General features: G+C 41.7%; 1 protein-coding gene across 1 annotated transcript in view; it reads right to left on the bottom strand.

Annotated features, from left to right (window-relative positions):
* Positions 1–1114: 1114 nt before the first annotated feature.
* VPS50 (VPS50 subunit of EARP/GARPII complex) overlaps positions 1115–16478 on the bottom strand; it is a 620793-nt gene continuing 605429 nt past the window's right edge. Inside the window, 1 exon segment of the mRNA XM_029588894.1 lies at positions 1115–3180. Coding sequence (XP_029444754.1) covers positions 3061–3180 — 120 coding nt within the window. The 3' untranslated portion in view covers positions 1115–3060.

Below are 16478 nucleotides of genomic sequence, written 5' to 3'. Positions count from 1 at the left end.
TGTTCTTTAGAATACTTTCCACTATTTTTCCTGGAACTGAAGTCAGGCTCACCAGTCTATAGTTTCCTGGATCACCCTTGAATCTCTTTTTAAATATTGGGGTTACATTAGCTACCCTTCAGTCTTCAGGTAGAATGGATGATTTTAATGATGGGTTATACATTTTTACTTATAGATCTGAAATTTCATTTTTTTAGTTCTTTCAGAACCCTGAGGGATATACCATCTGGTCCAGGTGATTTGCTTCTCTTTAGTTTGTCAATCTGGCCTACTACATCTTCCAGGTTCACTATGATTTGGTAAGTGTGTGGTTTGTCTTGGAGGTATATGTGGATGTATGTGAGATGGTGTGCAATATGTCTGTGTGGTGTGTTGAGGGGTATGTATGTGTATATGGAAATATGTATGGGGAGGGTGTGAGCGGGCTGTAATGTATAAGGGGCAGTTTGCGTTTGGGAGGCATCTTGAGTATATGTGTGGGGTGTGTGAGGGTGTGTGTGTGTGTGTGGCTACATGTGGTACTGAAGTGGGAGGTTGTGAGAGGGTGAATGGTGGTATGGTGTAGTGTTTGTGTATGTGATGTTCATGCAGTCAGGATGTGTGTGTGTATGGAAGCGGTGATATGTGATGTTGTCTGGGAAGGTGGCTTTAATGATGCCATCATTCACCAGCTGCTTCAGTTTTTTTCATTGTCTGTCAACATTTTATACCCTCTACCTATCACAGAAGAGCAATGAGGATTTATTGGAAGGGTTAGTTCTCCAAAAATACTGGCCCAATGTTTCTGAACTAGTTTTTGAACTCCCCCCTTTTTTTCCAGTGAGCCAAATGTAGTGGTTTTCCATTTCTTTTTTTTGTAGAGTTATTTTGCTCTCAGACAGACAGGGGTCTATTTTATATATATTTTTCTAACATTCCATATATTGCAAGACATAAATGAAGTGTATGCAACACCCCAAAGAAATTATTACCATTCTCCCATTTTTAATTTCTATTATACTTTAAAAATTCTAAATTATGCATACATTTAATTCCTTTATTGCTGCACTTTATTTTCAGGCTATGAACAAATATCTTTTAAAAAGTGCACTGGTGTATGAAGTATGACTCCCTCTTCATTTTGGACATTCTATTTATTAGATTCCTTGGCATTCAAATATTAGTGATGTTTTCATTCTGAAATACACTGACTACATGATGCATTTAAGGCTGTTGTTCAAGCAGCTCAATACAATTCTCCCTATTCTGAAATCTCAGAGCTTTTCAGAAACACCTGCATCTATTATTAATATTTAGAGAACTAAAGTTAGCATAATGATAAAAAGCATTGTCTCATTCTTTTACATGTCATACATTATACTGAAATTAGACCTCAAAACAGAAGCAACCATATACCCCAAATGTTCAACAAATGCACAAAAACAGGGATCATGGAAAAAATAAAGCAATAAGCTTCACAATGAGTCAAACGGGAACCTCCAACATATACATACCGTTACCATTAAATATGTCTAAACATTCTCAACATTCTCTTTTGCACTGATGAAGTTGCCTCTCCACATAAATGTATCAAACTATATGGAGTTGTCTCATCCCCAGTGAAGCACTAGGCAAACTAGGTGATTGTCTAGGGCACTATATGTTTGGGGGTAGTCCAGCAGCCACTTATTGCTTCCACCAGACCTGCTCATAATTGTGAAAAAAAATTGTCCTGACTCCCGACACTGGTGGCAGCTTCAGGGTCTAGGCGATTGGACCTCCCTTCTTCCAGCCCTTGGAGACTGGAACAAGAAATGTGTTGTGGGCCCACGTAGGCAGGATGGATGCCCAACCATCACAGCTGGAAGGAGCTGGCCCGGAAGAAAAGAATGTGAGAGTCACACACTGCAGCAGTGAATTGATTGCGTGGCTGAAGAGAGGCAGCAACCATTGTCTGATGACTGAAGGCAGAAACATAAAAATGCCCCCAAAATTTATTCACAAAGTTTCAAACTCAGACTCCATATAAAACAATTTAAAAAATAGTTCAATAACAGTTTAAAAAAGATCCAGAAAAATAGCATATCAAAAGGGTGGAGCTACATCAGTAATGGCCAGGTCCCAATAGCAGATGTAGCAATTCCAGAAATTAGCATCTGTTTTACCATATGAAGGATTTTCCCCAAAGTCTATACGATTTCTATATAAGGATGTACTATTTTTTGAAATGTTTTAAATGGAATGTGAATTAGAAGTTTTAAAAATAAAATTTGGGTACAAATGATTACTTTTTACTAGGCACTGGCCTTGTAGTAGCTGACTTTGCATGATTCCCTCTTTAGTCATCAGACAGTTCCATGTAGTTTGGTACATCAGAGTGTTTGCAATACTAAATGTTAACAACCTGCATATGTTAACAAATTTCACAATGAACCAAACAAGTCTTTAATTTATTTTTTCCATAGATTATACTGAGTCATTCTTACCCAGTGTTTTATCATTAGTGTATTACTTAGTCTAATTTTCTGTTAATTATTGTTCTAAATTCATTTTCAAACAAACCTTTGACATTTACAATTAGATACAAAGCAGAAATGGGTTTCATTTTAGGGACAGGCACACTTTCTTCATGTGTGGGAAGTACATAATTAGAAGACATTTTCCATAATATTATACACCATATGTCCGAAAAGCACAAGCTACAGAACAAGGAAGAGAGACCACTATTCATTTTCTAAGCAAAAAGTCCATCTACATATTTAAAACATAGTGCTTCTTTGACAGAAACCCCATTCATGGAATCATCAACAGAATATTCTCTTGTATAATATACATATAGCAATGGTATGTTGTAACAACATCCTTTAGTAAATAAGTAACAAAGAAAAAGCAAAAAAAAAAAAAAAAAGATATTTATATGATATCTCAAAGAAAGAGAATGACTTTGCCCCTTACTTCAATGAGAAATCACATATACATTGTGTTTTAAAATATATTTCTTTAATAGGAAGCTGGCAGCAGTCCTTAAGAGATTCATTTGAATTTTTGGTCACCGAAGGAAACCGGGCTGCTGTTTTCAGATTATCTTTTAGGCCTGTCTATGTCATCAATAGCAGCAAGTAACTTCTGCCTTGCCTTCTTGTTGATATGCGATCCCAGGCAAACATTCACCAGATTTGTTAGTTGCTTGGTGGAATACTCCTGGCCAAGAGAAACACAATTAGTTTATAACGATAAAAGGAAATGCTACCTACTGATCTAGACAAAGTGAAAAAGTTATGACCAGCTGACTAACGTTCTTGAAAATAAGCAGCTAACCAAGAAGTACAGTGTGGGGTGAATTTTAAAAGCCCGACGCTTGCCAAAACAAGGATATACGTATGTCCTGCCAGTGCACGCCAAGCGGATTTTAAAAGCTGCCAGTATACATGTGTATCTCTCCCAGTATGCGCACAAGTGAGAAAGCCCAAAAAAAGGGGTGGGGCATGGGCATGGTAAGGGCGGGACGTGGGTGCTCTGGGACTTTAACATGAAATGTGTGCACACATATTCACAAGCACAACCTCGCGGGTGGATGGCAGGTAAGTAATAGAATAAAAAAATCTAGGCTAGTCAATGGGGTTTTAAGGGTTGGGGCTAACAGGGGAAAGGGAGACAACAAACTAGGGGAGGTTGGGAAGTCCTATGTCTTAACTGGGCGAACTGGAAACAAACCCTTATCAAATTGCCCCACTTACACAGTAGAGGCGGCATTTGCACGCACATGTGCACGTCCAGATAAAATTGTGCGCACATGAATGTGCATTCAGCCTATTTTATACCATGCGCGCATATACGCGTGAATGTTATAAAATGGCCATGACCTTTGGCACGAACCGGCATACGCATGTACATGTATGCCCGTGCCCTGGTTTCAAAATTACCATCCCTGTGTGTAGATACATATACAACCCTACCAAACTATTCATGTTTAACTACATTAATACCAACCAGGTGTTCAAAGTCACATCATGTATCTGCTTTTTGTAAAAGTAAAAATACACATAGTCAGGAAGCAGCAATTTCAAGGATCATAGACTTTTCAGAACCAGTACACAGTATCGATATGCACAGCGTCCCGTGCTTACATGTTGCTCTGCTGATTAAAATCACTGTGCAAAAATGAGCTATTTAGGTACTGCAATTTGGGGAATTTCATACCTACTCAGTTTACTGCTGATACCGTCTTAGTTCATAGTTTTCTCTGGATTGCAATAGTACACTCTATATTCGGTACAGCGGGAACCCTAGTGCTGGCTGGCTGTGGCAGGCTACCATTTTTTTCTCTGGTCTTATTGTATTTGCTTATTCATGTAGGATGCTTCTATCAATATCTTTGCATATCTACTGAGAACTAGTCATAGAACTGACATTATTCCTCTGCAGAGGGTTAGGCAAATATAGATCCAAAAATAGTGATTTACATCCTCCACAGCCAAGACAATACGTCAATTTGTTAAATAAAATCTGAACATTACAGAGGTAAACTTTTGGATTATATCGTGATTGGTTCAGAAATATTAACCTATAGTGCTCATAATAATTTTTGCTTTATTGTAGGCACTAGACAATAGGTGATATAAATTGGGAAATATGGCAGAACTAGAAAATGCAAAGAGAAAGGCAATATAAATGGTAAAAAGGATGGAGTGACACTCTTATAAAGAAAGGCTCAATAGGTTAGGACTCTTCTGTTTAGAAAAGAGGCTACTGAGAGGGAATATGATAGAGGTTTATAAAATCATGAGTCGTATGGAAGAAGTTAATTTTCTCTTTGAAACTATACTAAGGCTAGGGAACAGTTGATGAAATTAACCGTAGCAGATTTAAACTAATATTATAAAGTATTTTTTTCTGTCAACATTTAAACCTGCACTATTTGTTGTGGTCAAGGAAGTCATAAAGCTGGGTTTAAAAATGGTTTGGACAAGTTTCTGGAAGATAGGGAAATTAACAATTATTAGGTAGATGTGGCGTTCACTATCCCTTGTTTCTGGGAGTGAACAACAGGGAATGGATCTCCACATCAGGATCTTCTGGGAAGAACTGAATTGGCCTTTGTCAGATACTGCATGATGTTCATGATGGTCCACTGGTCTGACAAAGCATGACACTATTTATGCTCTTATATTCTGCTTACCTTCACTAGAACTTGCACAATTCTGATGTCACATGTAAAGAACTCTACTACACTACCAGAAATTGTATAAGTAAATTATTTTTCAAAGCTATGCTGCAGTTTTGTCAGGTAGGAGTGGAGCAGGGAGTTATGGAACAAGCTATAAAATATAGTGACCTGATGACTGAAAATGTTCCTTTCTTATGTAATGCTGTTTGATAATGGATATTGACTGTGTCACTTTGCTAATGTATCTCACTGTGAATGTTCATTTTGTGAGCTGCTGTGGGCCTCAGTATCAGTGGCATATAAATGAGTAAATAAATAAATGCCTGTTTGAAAATGTAAGTGGAGGAGTAGCTTAGTGGTAAGGGCAATAGGCTGTGAACCAGGGTTAAAAATCCCACCATCACTTCTTGTGACTTTGGGCAAGTCACTTCACCCTCAGATGCAAACTTGGACCTAGATTCATCAAAATGCTATGGTTATTGCGCCAATAATGCATTTGATAAAGAAAAGGGGCATATGTATTTAAATTGTCGGCCTCAGCATTGCATAAGTAAATATCGCACGCGGCACTGAGTTATTGCACATGGCGCTGCGGCTTTGCATGCAGTGTTGCGTTGTCATACAGCATGTTGCGTCATCGCGCAGCGTGTTTTGTTTTTTTTTGCTACAATATAAATACTGGCTTCCTGCACATGCCTCTTTGAGGATGGGTCAGGAGTTTGGTTAGAGGAGGTATGTGCTGTTGGTGGGTTCTAAGAGATTTATAGTGATTACTGATTGTGGTGTCTTGTTTGCTGTTGTCCTCTGTTTCCCTTTACTTTTGTCATCTTTGTCGGAGTGAACGTTTTTGTTTGTTAGTCCAATTTGTCAGTCTGCTTTTTGTGTGGATGTGGCGAGGAGGAGTGGAGGTGGTGAGGAGGATGGATAGGTGTTGAGGAGTGGAGGTACTGAGGAGGTGAGTGTGTGTGTGATGGGTGTGTGTGCTGAGGTTGAAGAGATGTGTGGAGGTGGTGTGCTTGGAGGTTGTGGAGAGGATGGAGCATGAGAGGGCTGGGGAGAAAGGAGAGAAGAGGAGATAGGATAGGAGGGGAGGGGGCGGAGAGGGAGAGATGGGATGCAGGCAGGAGTGGCAGGGGAAAGAGTCGGAGTAGGAGTAGAGAGAGGCAGCATGGAAGGGATAGGAGGGTGCGGGAGGGGGAAGGGTCTAGTCAGGTAAGTTCTGGTGAAGAGTCGGGCAGAGAAAGGTTAGACAGAGAGGGGGCAAGGAAAAGGGAAAGGAGTTGGCAGGGCAGATGCGGGGGGGGGGGGGGGGGGGGGGAGGAAGAGAGTGGTATGGAGAGTGAAGAAAGGGAGGACACCTCTCTGGAAGAGAAAGTGGCACCCCCTTCAGACAGCTAGCTCATCTAAGGGCCATAAAGTTCAGCATGCAGGAGAACGACCTGGTGATTGCAGGGGTCCTGCAAAACTATCCTCAGCTGTTTGGCAACTGGGTGGCCATGACGTCTAAGGCAGAGAAGGGGCAGACATGGCACAATCTGGCGCAATCCATCAGCAGGCAGGGCGGCGTGGAAAGAAGTGGGAAGCAGGTTGCCCACCGATACAGGGACATTAAGGCCCAGCTGAAGGCCAAGGTGGTGGCGAGAGTCAAGTACCAACTTGGCTGGAAGAGGAGTGCCCTGTCCAATCCAGCTGACTCAGATGGAGGAGTGACTGATGGAGAGGCTGGGACCAGATGTGTTGGAGGGCATGGCTGAGCAGCTGGACACGATGCGAGCTGCAGCAGGTAAGTTCACCTCACCCATAAATGGGCAGGCTGCAAGGGGGGGGGGCACACATCATTTGGCATAAAATGATCACTATGCAGAAAAGCTAAGTGGACCTCTGATGCCATAAAATAAGGAATACATGCTGGCATATGTATTTACATCTTCTTTTTTGTTTCTTCTCTTTTGTTAACACAGCTCTCGCGCGCCAAGCTCCTGGGCCAGGCATGCCCAGGACCCAACTGGGAAGCTCCCAGGCTGAGCTGGGATGCCCCTGGGAGCATCCACCCACTCACAGTACTCCAGAGGCCCTTACTGATGAATGCGGAAAGTGTAGTGAGGAGGAGTAGCATCCTGTAAAACAGGATTCACAGCCATTGCTGTTGCTATTTATTTATTTATTTTATTTATTTGGAAGCTTTTATATACCGATGAACATTGGGAACATCTCATCGGTTCACAGAAAACAAAAAATTCAGCTAACGAGCTTTACAGAGAACAATGAACAATCCATATAAAGTTGAACATGGCAAGGGGACAATAACATAGAGGCGAATAGAACTGGGGTACATTGAAGACTTAGAACTGAAGAGTATACAATAAGTTTGGGATCAAGCAATGCTTAAATACATAAGATTAAATAAGAAAGAAGGTCATAAGTTAGATTAACTTAGTGTTCAAATATCTAAGTCAGAGTAACATAGGATTAAAAGGGGAGGAAGGCAATTACGAGTAAGCTTGTGTGACAGGGAAGTTGACCTCAACAAGCTGACCTCAACAAGCCCACTTCAGGTATCCCTCAATCTGTTCACATTAATGGAGGAAGGCAACCTTGACCTGCACCCTTCAGAGCCGCATGTACCATAAGCTAGCACCCCATGGCAGCATGTGGATCCATCATCCCCAGGACCAGAAACATTTGTAGCTTTCACTGTAAACCTAATACAATGGGTACTTGCTAAGTCTTGCTACGCTCTGTCAGCTGCTGCGTCACAAGTAGGGATCAGTAGCAAGGGACTACCATCTGCTCTACAATGTCCACAGACAACCACCAGACGGCCTAGAGGGATACTGCTGGAGCTGGGGGCAAGGCTCAGAACCACAGTGGCTCCCACCCAGGTACTTCCATGGCTTGGAGGTCTGTATAATACATGTAAGGTAAGGATGCCTTACAGGTAGCATACAGATCCCAAAGGCAGGCCACTACAGGAATGGTAGTATCTGGAAGTCTGCCTGGAAAATTGGGCATCCAAATGGCAGATGAAATTTAATGTGGATAAGTGCAAGGTGATGCATATAAGGAAAAATAACCCATGCTATAATTACACAATGTTGGGTTCCATATTAGGTGCTACAACCCAAGAAAGAGATCTAGGTGTCATAGTGGATAACACATTGAAATCGTCAGTACAGTGTGCTGCGGCAGTCAAAAAAGCAAACAGAATGTTGGGAATTATTAGAAAGGGAATGATGAATAAAACGGAAAATGTCATAATGCTTCTGTATCGTTCCATGGTGAGACTGCACCTTGAATACTGTGTACAATTCTGGTCGCTGCATCTCAAAAAAGATATAATTGCGATGGAGAAGGTACAGAGAAGGGCTACCAAAATGATAAGGGGAATGGAACAACTCCCCTATGAGGAAAGACTAAAGAGGTTAGGACTTTTCAGCTTGGAGAAGAGACGGCTGAGGGGGGATATGATAGAGGTGTTTAAAACCATGAGAGGTCTAGAATGGGTAGATGTGAATCGGTTATTTACTCTTTTGGATAGTAGAAAGACTAGGGGGCACTCCATGAAGTTAGCATGGGGCACATTTAAAAAAAATCGGAGAAAGTTCTTTTTTACTCAACGCACAATTAAACTCTGGAATTTGTTGCCAGAGGATGTGGTTAGTGCAGTTAGTATAGCTGTGTTTAAAAAAGGATTGGATAAGTTCTTGGAGGAGAAGTCCATTACCTGCTATTAAGTTCACTTAGAGAATAGCCACTGCCATTAGCAATGGTAACATGGAATAGACTTAGCTTTTGGGTACTTGCCAGGTTCTTATGGCCTGGATTGGCCACTGTTGGAAACAGGATGCTGGGCTTGATGGACCCTTGGTCTGACCCAGTATGGCATTTTCTTATGTTCTTATGTTCTTATGGTAAGCAGCACCAGCAGGATCCCTCTATATCCTGAGCTATGCACCTGTGCAGATCGTGTACCACACACTACTCACTCACTCACTCCTCCTCCTTACTTGACACACAGTAGCTGACACATTATTCCAAGAGTCACCAACTACACAGCGTACTGGAAGTCAACGTTTGGTTACTGTAGAAATAAAGCTTGTACAGTGTTTCGGAAATGGTGTCCCTTCCCTTTGTAGACAGATATAGGCACAGCATATCAACTTTTGCATACATAAGGTACTGTCCTTCATATGGATGAAAGACGCTAGACCTATTGTTCCACTGTGTACACAGCACAGACTGAGTGTTAAAAAAATGAGGGCTGGAGGACGGTAAGCGGGTCCTCAGGGCCATACAACTTCCTTGCCCGAGCCCCGGTTAGAAAGAAGAAGAGGGAGGGGGGGGGGGGGGCGGATCCAAGATGGCGATCTTGGGAGACGAGGGTATGTGAATCTCTGGTTAGCATTGCGATTTTTTGGTACCTTTTCCTATTGTTGGCCTTGGAAGATGCCACATACCAAGCGTAAAGACAGTGTAAGAGAGGGTGCCTTGACCCCAGTAAAACCCGTGCTAATTCAAACAACGCTGATGGGCTTCCAATCACAGACGGAGGTTACAGCCCGGGAGAATCCCGCTGAGCAAAGGGACGGAGAGCAAGTGCCATTGGTCCAGGGAGATACTACTCTAAGTCCCGGGGCTCCTACAACTCCTACTCCACCAAGTTATGCTGAGATAGCTGCAGACCCAGACTTACAGCGAGGATAGATGGCGTCGTTTGAAGTAAGCCCTATCGGGGAGGGAGCAGCTGGAACAGCAATGGCGTTAGAGAGGGCGGGAGGCCCCTTCATCTCCTCCCCACAAGTAGAAAGAGGTTTCGGCAAATGAGTCGGTTCTGGCGAGATTGAAGCCAGAACAGTTGTGAAGAAAGCCCAGTCCCAAAGGAACCAAGATACTCAAGGTATATCTCTTTCTCATGCATTAACTTTGTTACCTTTTGAGCCAAGTGAAAAACCAAAGGTTGTTACTATGGATTTAATATGGCAGGCGATAAGGTCGATGCAAAATGCTATAGTAAATTTGTCTACAAATATAAAGAAATGCAAACTGCTCTATATAATCTAACACCAGAAATAAATCAACATACTGTGAATTAGAGTAAAGTGGAAGAAGAAATAAAACAGATAAAAAGTATGCAGTCTTCAATAATTAAAGGAGAAACTATACTTGAGTATAGAAAATTCCATACGATATAATAACTTAAGGATATTAAACTTTCCCAAGTGCAAAATTATCTCTCCAAAGGAACAGTTAAAAAACTACTTTCAAGAAATATTGTTATTAACGCCTTCAATACCAGTGGTATTGAAGGCATATTTTTTATTGAGGAAAAATGAACAACAAAATGAAAATTTACAAGAAGATGGAACCTCATTGAATGTCACAGAATTGATAGACACATCTTATAGCTCCCAAGTTGAAATGCAAGGAACTTTATTGGTGAAATTTAAATTTTCAGAAGACAGAAATAAGGTATTAAAGTTATTTTTAAGTAAAAGCTCTTCTTTATATTTGGGGCAAAAACTATGGGTTTATCCTGATGTCTCTAAGGAGACTCAGTTAAGATGTAAGAAATTTCTAGTGTTGGCTAACCAGGCTAGAATTTTGGAATACAGTTAAATATTAGATTTCCTTGCAAATGTATAATGAAAATTGATGGAACAAGATTTATTTATTATGAACCTGAACAGTTAGAGAAATACTTAGAGATTCGTCGGAACCTTGGAACTGAGCTAGTTACATCTTCTTCTTAGTTGTAAGGAAAAGGAAGTGTACTCCATAATCTCCCAATTGTTTGAATTTGAATTATTTGGTATATTTTGCTCTAAAGAAGGATCCTCTCCCATATTGTTTTGTAACAGGGAGATACAGATATTTATAATTTGTAATGTTGTTATGGTTATAATATTTGTTCCCTTTTAGGGATAATATATGTTCCCTTTTAGGGACAATATATGTAATGATGTGATATGTACTCCTGATTTTTGATTATTTCTATTTGAATTGTATTCAAGTTTGAAATTTGCAAAATTAAAAATTAAAAAAAATAAAATAAAATGAGGGCTGGTGTGGCAACCTCTACATCACCTGTGCATGATACGAGCAATGGAGAGGTGGCAAACGAGAAAACTGAGAGCAAAACAGGACTATGTAATAGGAATGCCATAACACCTGTGGCATATGGTGAGCAAAGCAACAACCACACCCCCACAGACACACAAACCCATGCATCAGGTTTCTCAGTACATGCAGAGTGTAAAATAGGATGATGCAATGTACTCATCTGAATCAGCCCTAAAGAAATAGCATTACCTGCTCCTTTACACTGCCTGTTCAATGCATCACATCATTCAGACATTCACTGGCCAGTTTCTTAACCAGCACTACCTCCCTCCATTAATTTGCAAGCCCCTGGGCCAGTGCTAGGTGTGGGTAGGCAGCACCACCCCATAATAACTGCACTATTTGACCTACTCCGATTAGTTGTTGCTAAAACATCAGTGTGGGGGGGAGGTCAAGCTGAGAACATCAGGCAAATGTTAAGTCTAATATTCAAGTTGTACAACATATTTGATGTTTCACCATGCCCACCTGCACAACTCTGCCCCTGTGTGAAGACTACAGATAAACTGAGAGTATACTTGGGGAGAATGACCATTCCTACAGTTGTCCATATGTTGGCCTGTGAGAGGCACACTTCTCCAGAAGGCAATCAATCAGTGCTGTGTCAAAGCTGTCTGTGCTCACTTTAGGAAACATACTGCCTAAGGGGTATTGGATTGCAGGGCCAAGAGAGCAGCCTCCAAATCCACACCACCCACACACAACCATTGAGCAAACCACACGCAGCAATCAGTCACCGAGTTACACACTCACTTATGTTAGCAGTATGGACTGCATGCCCCTACAGATGGAAGGCCCATATTCCTGCAATGTTTGTCATTAAACAACACAGGGGTGTGCATAACTGCTAATGAAGCTGTGCAAGTCCTTCCTATCCATACATTATCTATAGCTGCCCTCAGGAAAAGCTTCAGTCAGAGGCATATATCACCCCTACTTAGTGTGATGTTCTGACATGGTGGCACAAAATGGGTGTCTGTCAAGCTAGCAACACAAAGCCCATCACCTATCATGGCAAGCACATGAGATGTGTGGGAGCATTAGGCCTATAATTTCTGCACTGTGTGGCGTTTACTATGGAGGCAGCATGTAGGCTCATAACCGGTTCAGCTCAGCAGACTTGGACAACCCAGAATGTAATACACAGAAGACTACATGGACTGTGTAGGAACATACCTGGCCTGATCAGAACTAACATCAGAAGTCTGTGACACCACTTACTGCTGAGGCTACAGCATTTTACCTGTTCAGCATTCCACAGACGTCATCACACGCCTGCGCATCACCAACAGCATGCAACCATGAAAGCATGGAAATCTGTGCAGTGATTTTGGTAACACAACTGTATCCAAACTATTTGGGACAGGAATGCTCTGCCTATGTGCTTTAACATGGCTCGCAGATCACAGCTGCAGCATAACACATAGTAGGTATAGATTAAGGGTGAAGAATGTGGCTATGTTCAGGGTACGTGTATATGGGCCTACTGCGCCACCACATAACTATCGGTGATACATAACACAGTATGACCAGGCAGCAACCTGACATCTTCCAATCAGAGTTAGGCTATGTCTGACAGGACATTTAAAGGCAGGAGGTTCACACACTGAATTTTCTGTGGCAACAACAAAAGAAACGCATGAAGGATAGCATTGTGTCTTACAGATGTGAGTGGCAAACCACAGCATCCAGTAAGACTGTATAAGGTAGCCTGTATCTTTGCTGAGTCTTAAAGGGTGATTACCGTGCCCAAAATGGCTTTCATATTGTTGTTGGCCACTATATGTGCAGGCTAGCTGTAATACCTGTTCTGTGCACTTTATACCATGCAGAAATGTTTCATCAAAAGCTGATTTACTGATCGATTTTAAAAGTCCTCCGCGCGCCAAAGCCAGGAGATATGCGCTTGACTCGGCCTGGCACATGCCACATGAATTTTAAAACCCACACGGATATGCACATAAAATTTTCTCACCAAAAAGGGTGGGGTATGGGCATGGTCTGTACATGGCATAGGCAGGGCCCAAAAAACAGAGAGGAAGTCGGTCTAGGAAAGCCGTGAGGAACAAAACAAAGAGTAGCCGAAGGTCCTTCGAAAATGCTTTATTGATTGCCCGACTCTAGGCCTGAGTTTCGCCCATTAGAGGGCTGCTTCAGGGGCTGAACAGGCTTAAAAATGGCATATTCTTAAGTTGACTCAAACAGTTGGATTGCATCACAGGCTTATCTTACAAGTTTATTCTGTGCACTGATGCAAACAAATGTTGTGTATCCATCGCAAAAGAATCCCTTTTGATTCTTGTGCGATTTCAGATGCATATTGAATTTTAAACTGCTCTTAATTACAATCGAGTGCGTTTCCCGATTGATGGATGGATACACAACATTTGTTTGCATCAATGCACAGAATAAACTTGTAAGATAAGCCTGTGATGCAATCCAACTGTTTGAGTCAACTTAAGAATATGCCATTTTTAAGCCTGTTCAGCCCCTGAAGCAGCCCTCTAATGGGCGAAACTCAGGCCTAGAGTCGGGCAATCAATAAAGCATTTTCGAAGGACCTTCGGCTACTCTGTTTTGTTCCTCATGGCATAGGCAGGACATGGGCGGTCTAGGTCTACACCAGGAAGTTAGCACATAAGTAGTTATGCGCACAAGTGCGCACCAGGGACCCTTACCGTGTAATTTTACTTCTGCTATGGATGGCGTGTAAGTCGTGTTACAAAAAAAACCGAGGTAAAAGGGAAGCAAGTTAGCTAAGGGGTTTAGGAAGAACTGGGGAAAAGGCCTATTGTGTCACCGCGCGTACCTACTAACATTCCCCCCATTTACACGCTCGAGACTGCATTTGCATGCACATGTGCGCATCAATATAAAATTGTGTGCACATGTATGCGCAGATTTTTTAAAATGTGCGCATATACACGCGTTTGTTATAAAACTGATGCATTAGTTTTAAAAATGGGAAAAGTATGTATGTAAGTCCAAATCTTGCCTCAACTCTGGCCCCCAAAATGCCTGCACTCAGACCAGATAAATTTACAGACATAGAGGACAAACATGCGTATGTTTTCCCATATATCGGGCAGACGATTTTATAACAAGCCATTTCCACTCTGGTAAAGCACTTTTACCTTCAAAATTAACCTCATTGCTTGTATATCACACTGGCTGGCATGCTATTTCTACCGTGTAAAGCTGTACCCGTTAGCTTGCCTGCATGTGACTGCTGATGGATCTCCATGTTTCAACTACTCTATCACATTATACACTTGCTGTTGCTGTAGGTCTCTCTCCTGTATCAGGAGCTGCATTTTCTACTCATCCAGAGTCCAAGCATTTCACCTCTAGAACGTGCTTAGGTTAGATGGATAGGAGGAGGACTCAAACCCTAGTTTCCTGTGCTGCAGTGTGCAGTGCTGTAACCAAGTAATGGTACTGACCAAATTTATGACTTCTAAATGTTTTTCTGTGCACTAAGAAAAGTTGAAAACATTTAAAGGTGAACTTTGAAAGTCATAAATGTGCCAAAACCAGGAGATGGGTGTACATTTAGCACATGTACACCTGATTTTATAAGCCACCTACATACACGCATAAGCACCGATGCACAAATATCTCACAGAAAAAAAGGGGCAGAATGTGGGCGGGGCATGGGCATTCGGTGGGGGGGGGGGGAGGATGGGGGCAAGAGATATGCGCGTATGTAGTTATGTGCCTGGGCGCGTGTCCAGGACCATTTCAGCGCAAAAATTACTTTTGCTATGAATGAGGTGCAAATCTGAATAAAACTATTTCTAGGCATCTATGAAGTGTTTGATGGGTCTGAGTATACTCAGGGGAGTGAAGACTAAAGAATCAGGGGGGAGGGGTCTTGATAACCTAGCTATAGACTGAGCAAACTGGTAGATGAACTGGTGAAACTAGTCATCTCAAAGCTGACATTTCCCTGCTATGCGCATATATATTTAAATTAGGGGCACACATACATGCCCTCAGCCTATTTTATAACAAGTGCGCGTACCAGCATGAGGATATAAAATTGAAGCGCATCTGGCTGCACATCCAAACATACACATCCATTTTAAAGTTACCATCCCTTTCTGGATTTTTTGAATTTATTTTGAAGATGCGCCCATGGCATTTTCACCCATATAAAATTCCAACAAAAAAACAAAACTTCACAACACAATGCTTAAGAGAACCTTATATATGATTATTCCCGGATGTTAAAAATCGGAGGAAACAAGACCTTAGCGCCTCATGCTTGTTCTGCATAGAACATTCAGCATGTAAGAGGTAACTTACAATCATGGGTCTTTAAAAAACCTCCAACCTCCAAGATACCCACTGAATCGCCATTAGTGGTTTTGGACCGCAGCAGAAAACAGATTGGATGTTAGATGCCGTGGTTCAGAAGTAAACTGCCTTGATGCAGCCTCACGGCGAAACATCAGCTGAGAACAATGAATGGATTCAGTATACATCCGGCACAGCTATAGCATTCCTGAATGCACCAGTCAGAGAAGTTTAAAGTATTATCGTGTCCGGAAGATTTTCTGAAATTGAGTTTTGAAAGAAATATCATCTTTAACTTTGAGCAACAGTGTTTTCAAACATAGAATATTATGCATAATTGCAATTCAACGTACGAGTTTTAAAGAAAATATTTAAAAAAATGGACTAAAAAAATATTTGGTTAAATAAAAGTCTTGGAGGTTGGAGGTTTTTTAAAGACCCATGATTGTAAGTTACCTCTTACATGCTGAATGTTCTATGCAGAACAAGCATGAGGTGCTGAGGTCTTTTTTCCTCTGATTCTTAACATCCGGGAATAATCATATATAAGGTTCTCTTAAGCATTGTGTTGTGAAGTTTTGTTTTTTTGTTGGATTTTTCAGCTACTTCAAAGTTTCTGTTTCAGTGGGTTAGCCACCGATGGAGGAAGCAACGGGGCTGGAGGGATTTCTAGGCTCCGCCAGCTGAAGAGTGCTCTGGCAGCACTCCCTCTGGTTATCCCACACTAATCTCCTACACCCCTATCCACTCCCTCCCTCCCACCCCACTACAACACCTACGCCCTACCCTCCCAGTCTCTCCAGAACAACTGCAAAGCACACATCTGAGGCTTCTGCAGAACACAGTGAAGGTCAGGGAGTCATAAAATATTCTCTTTTAAATATCTAGGCAATTCTACTTGTCTTTCTATTAC

The sequence above is a fragment of the Rhinatrema bivittatum genome, chromosome 2 (genome assembly GCF_901001135.1).
Source record: "Rhinatrema bivittatum chromosome 2, aRhiBiv1.1, whole genome shotgun sequence".
In the NCBI taxonomy this organism is placed as follows: domain Eukaryota; kingdom Metazoa; phylum Chordata; class Amphibia; order Gymnophiona; family Rhinatrematidae; genus Rhinatrema; species Rhinatrema bivittatum.
This window is presented reverse-complemented; position numbering and strand designations above follow the sequence as displayed.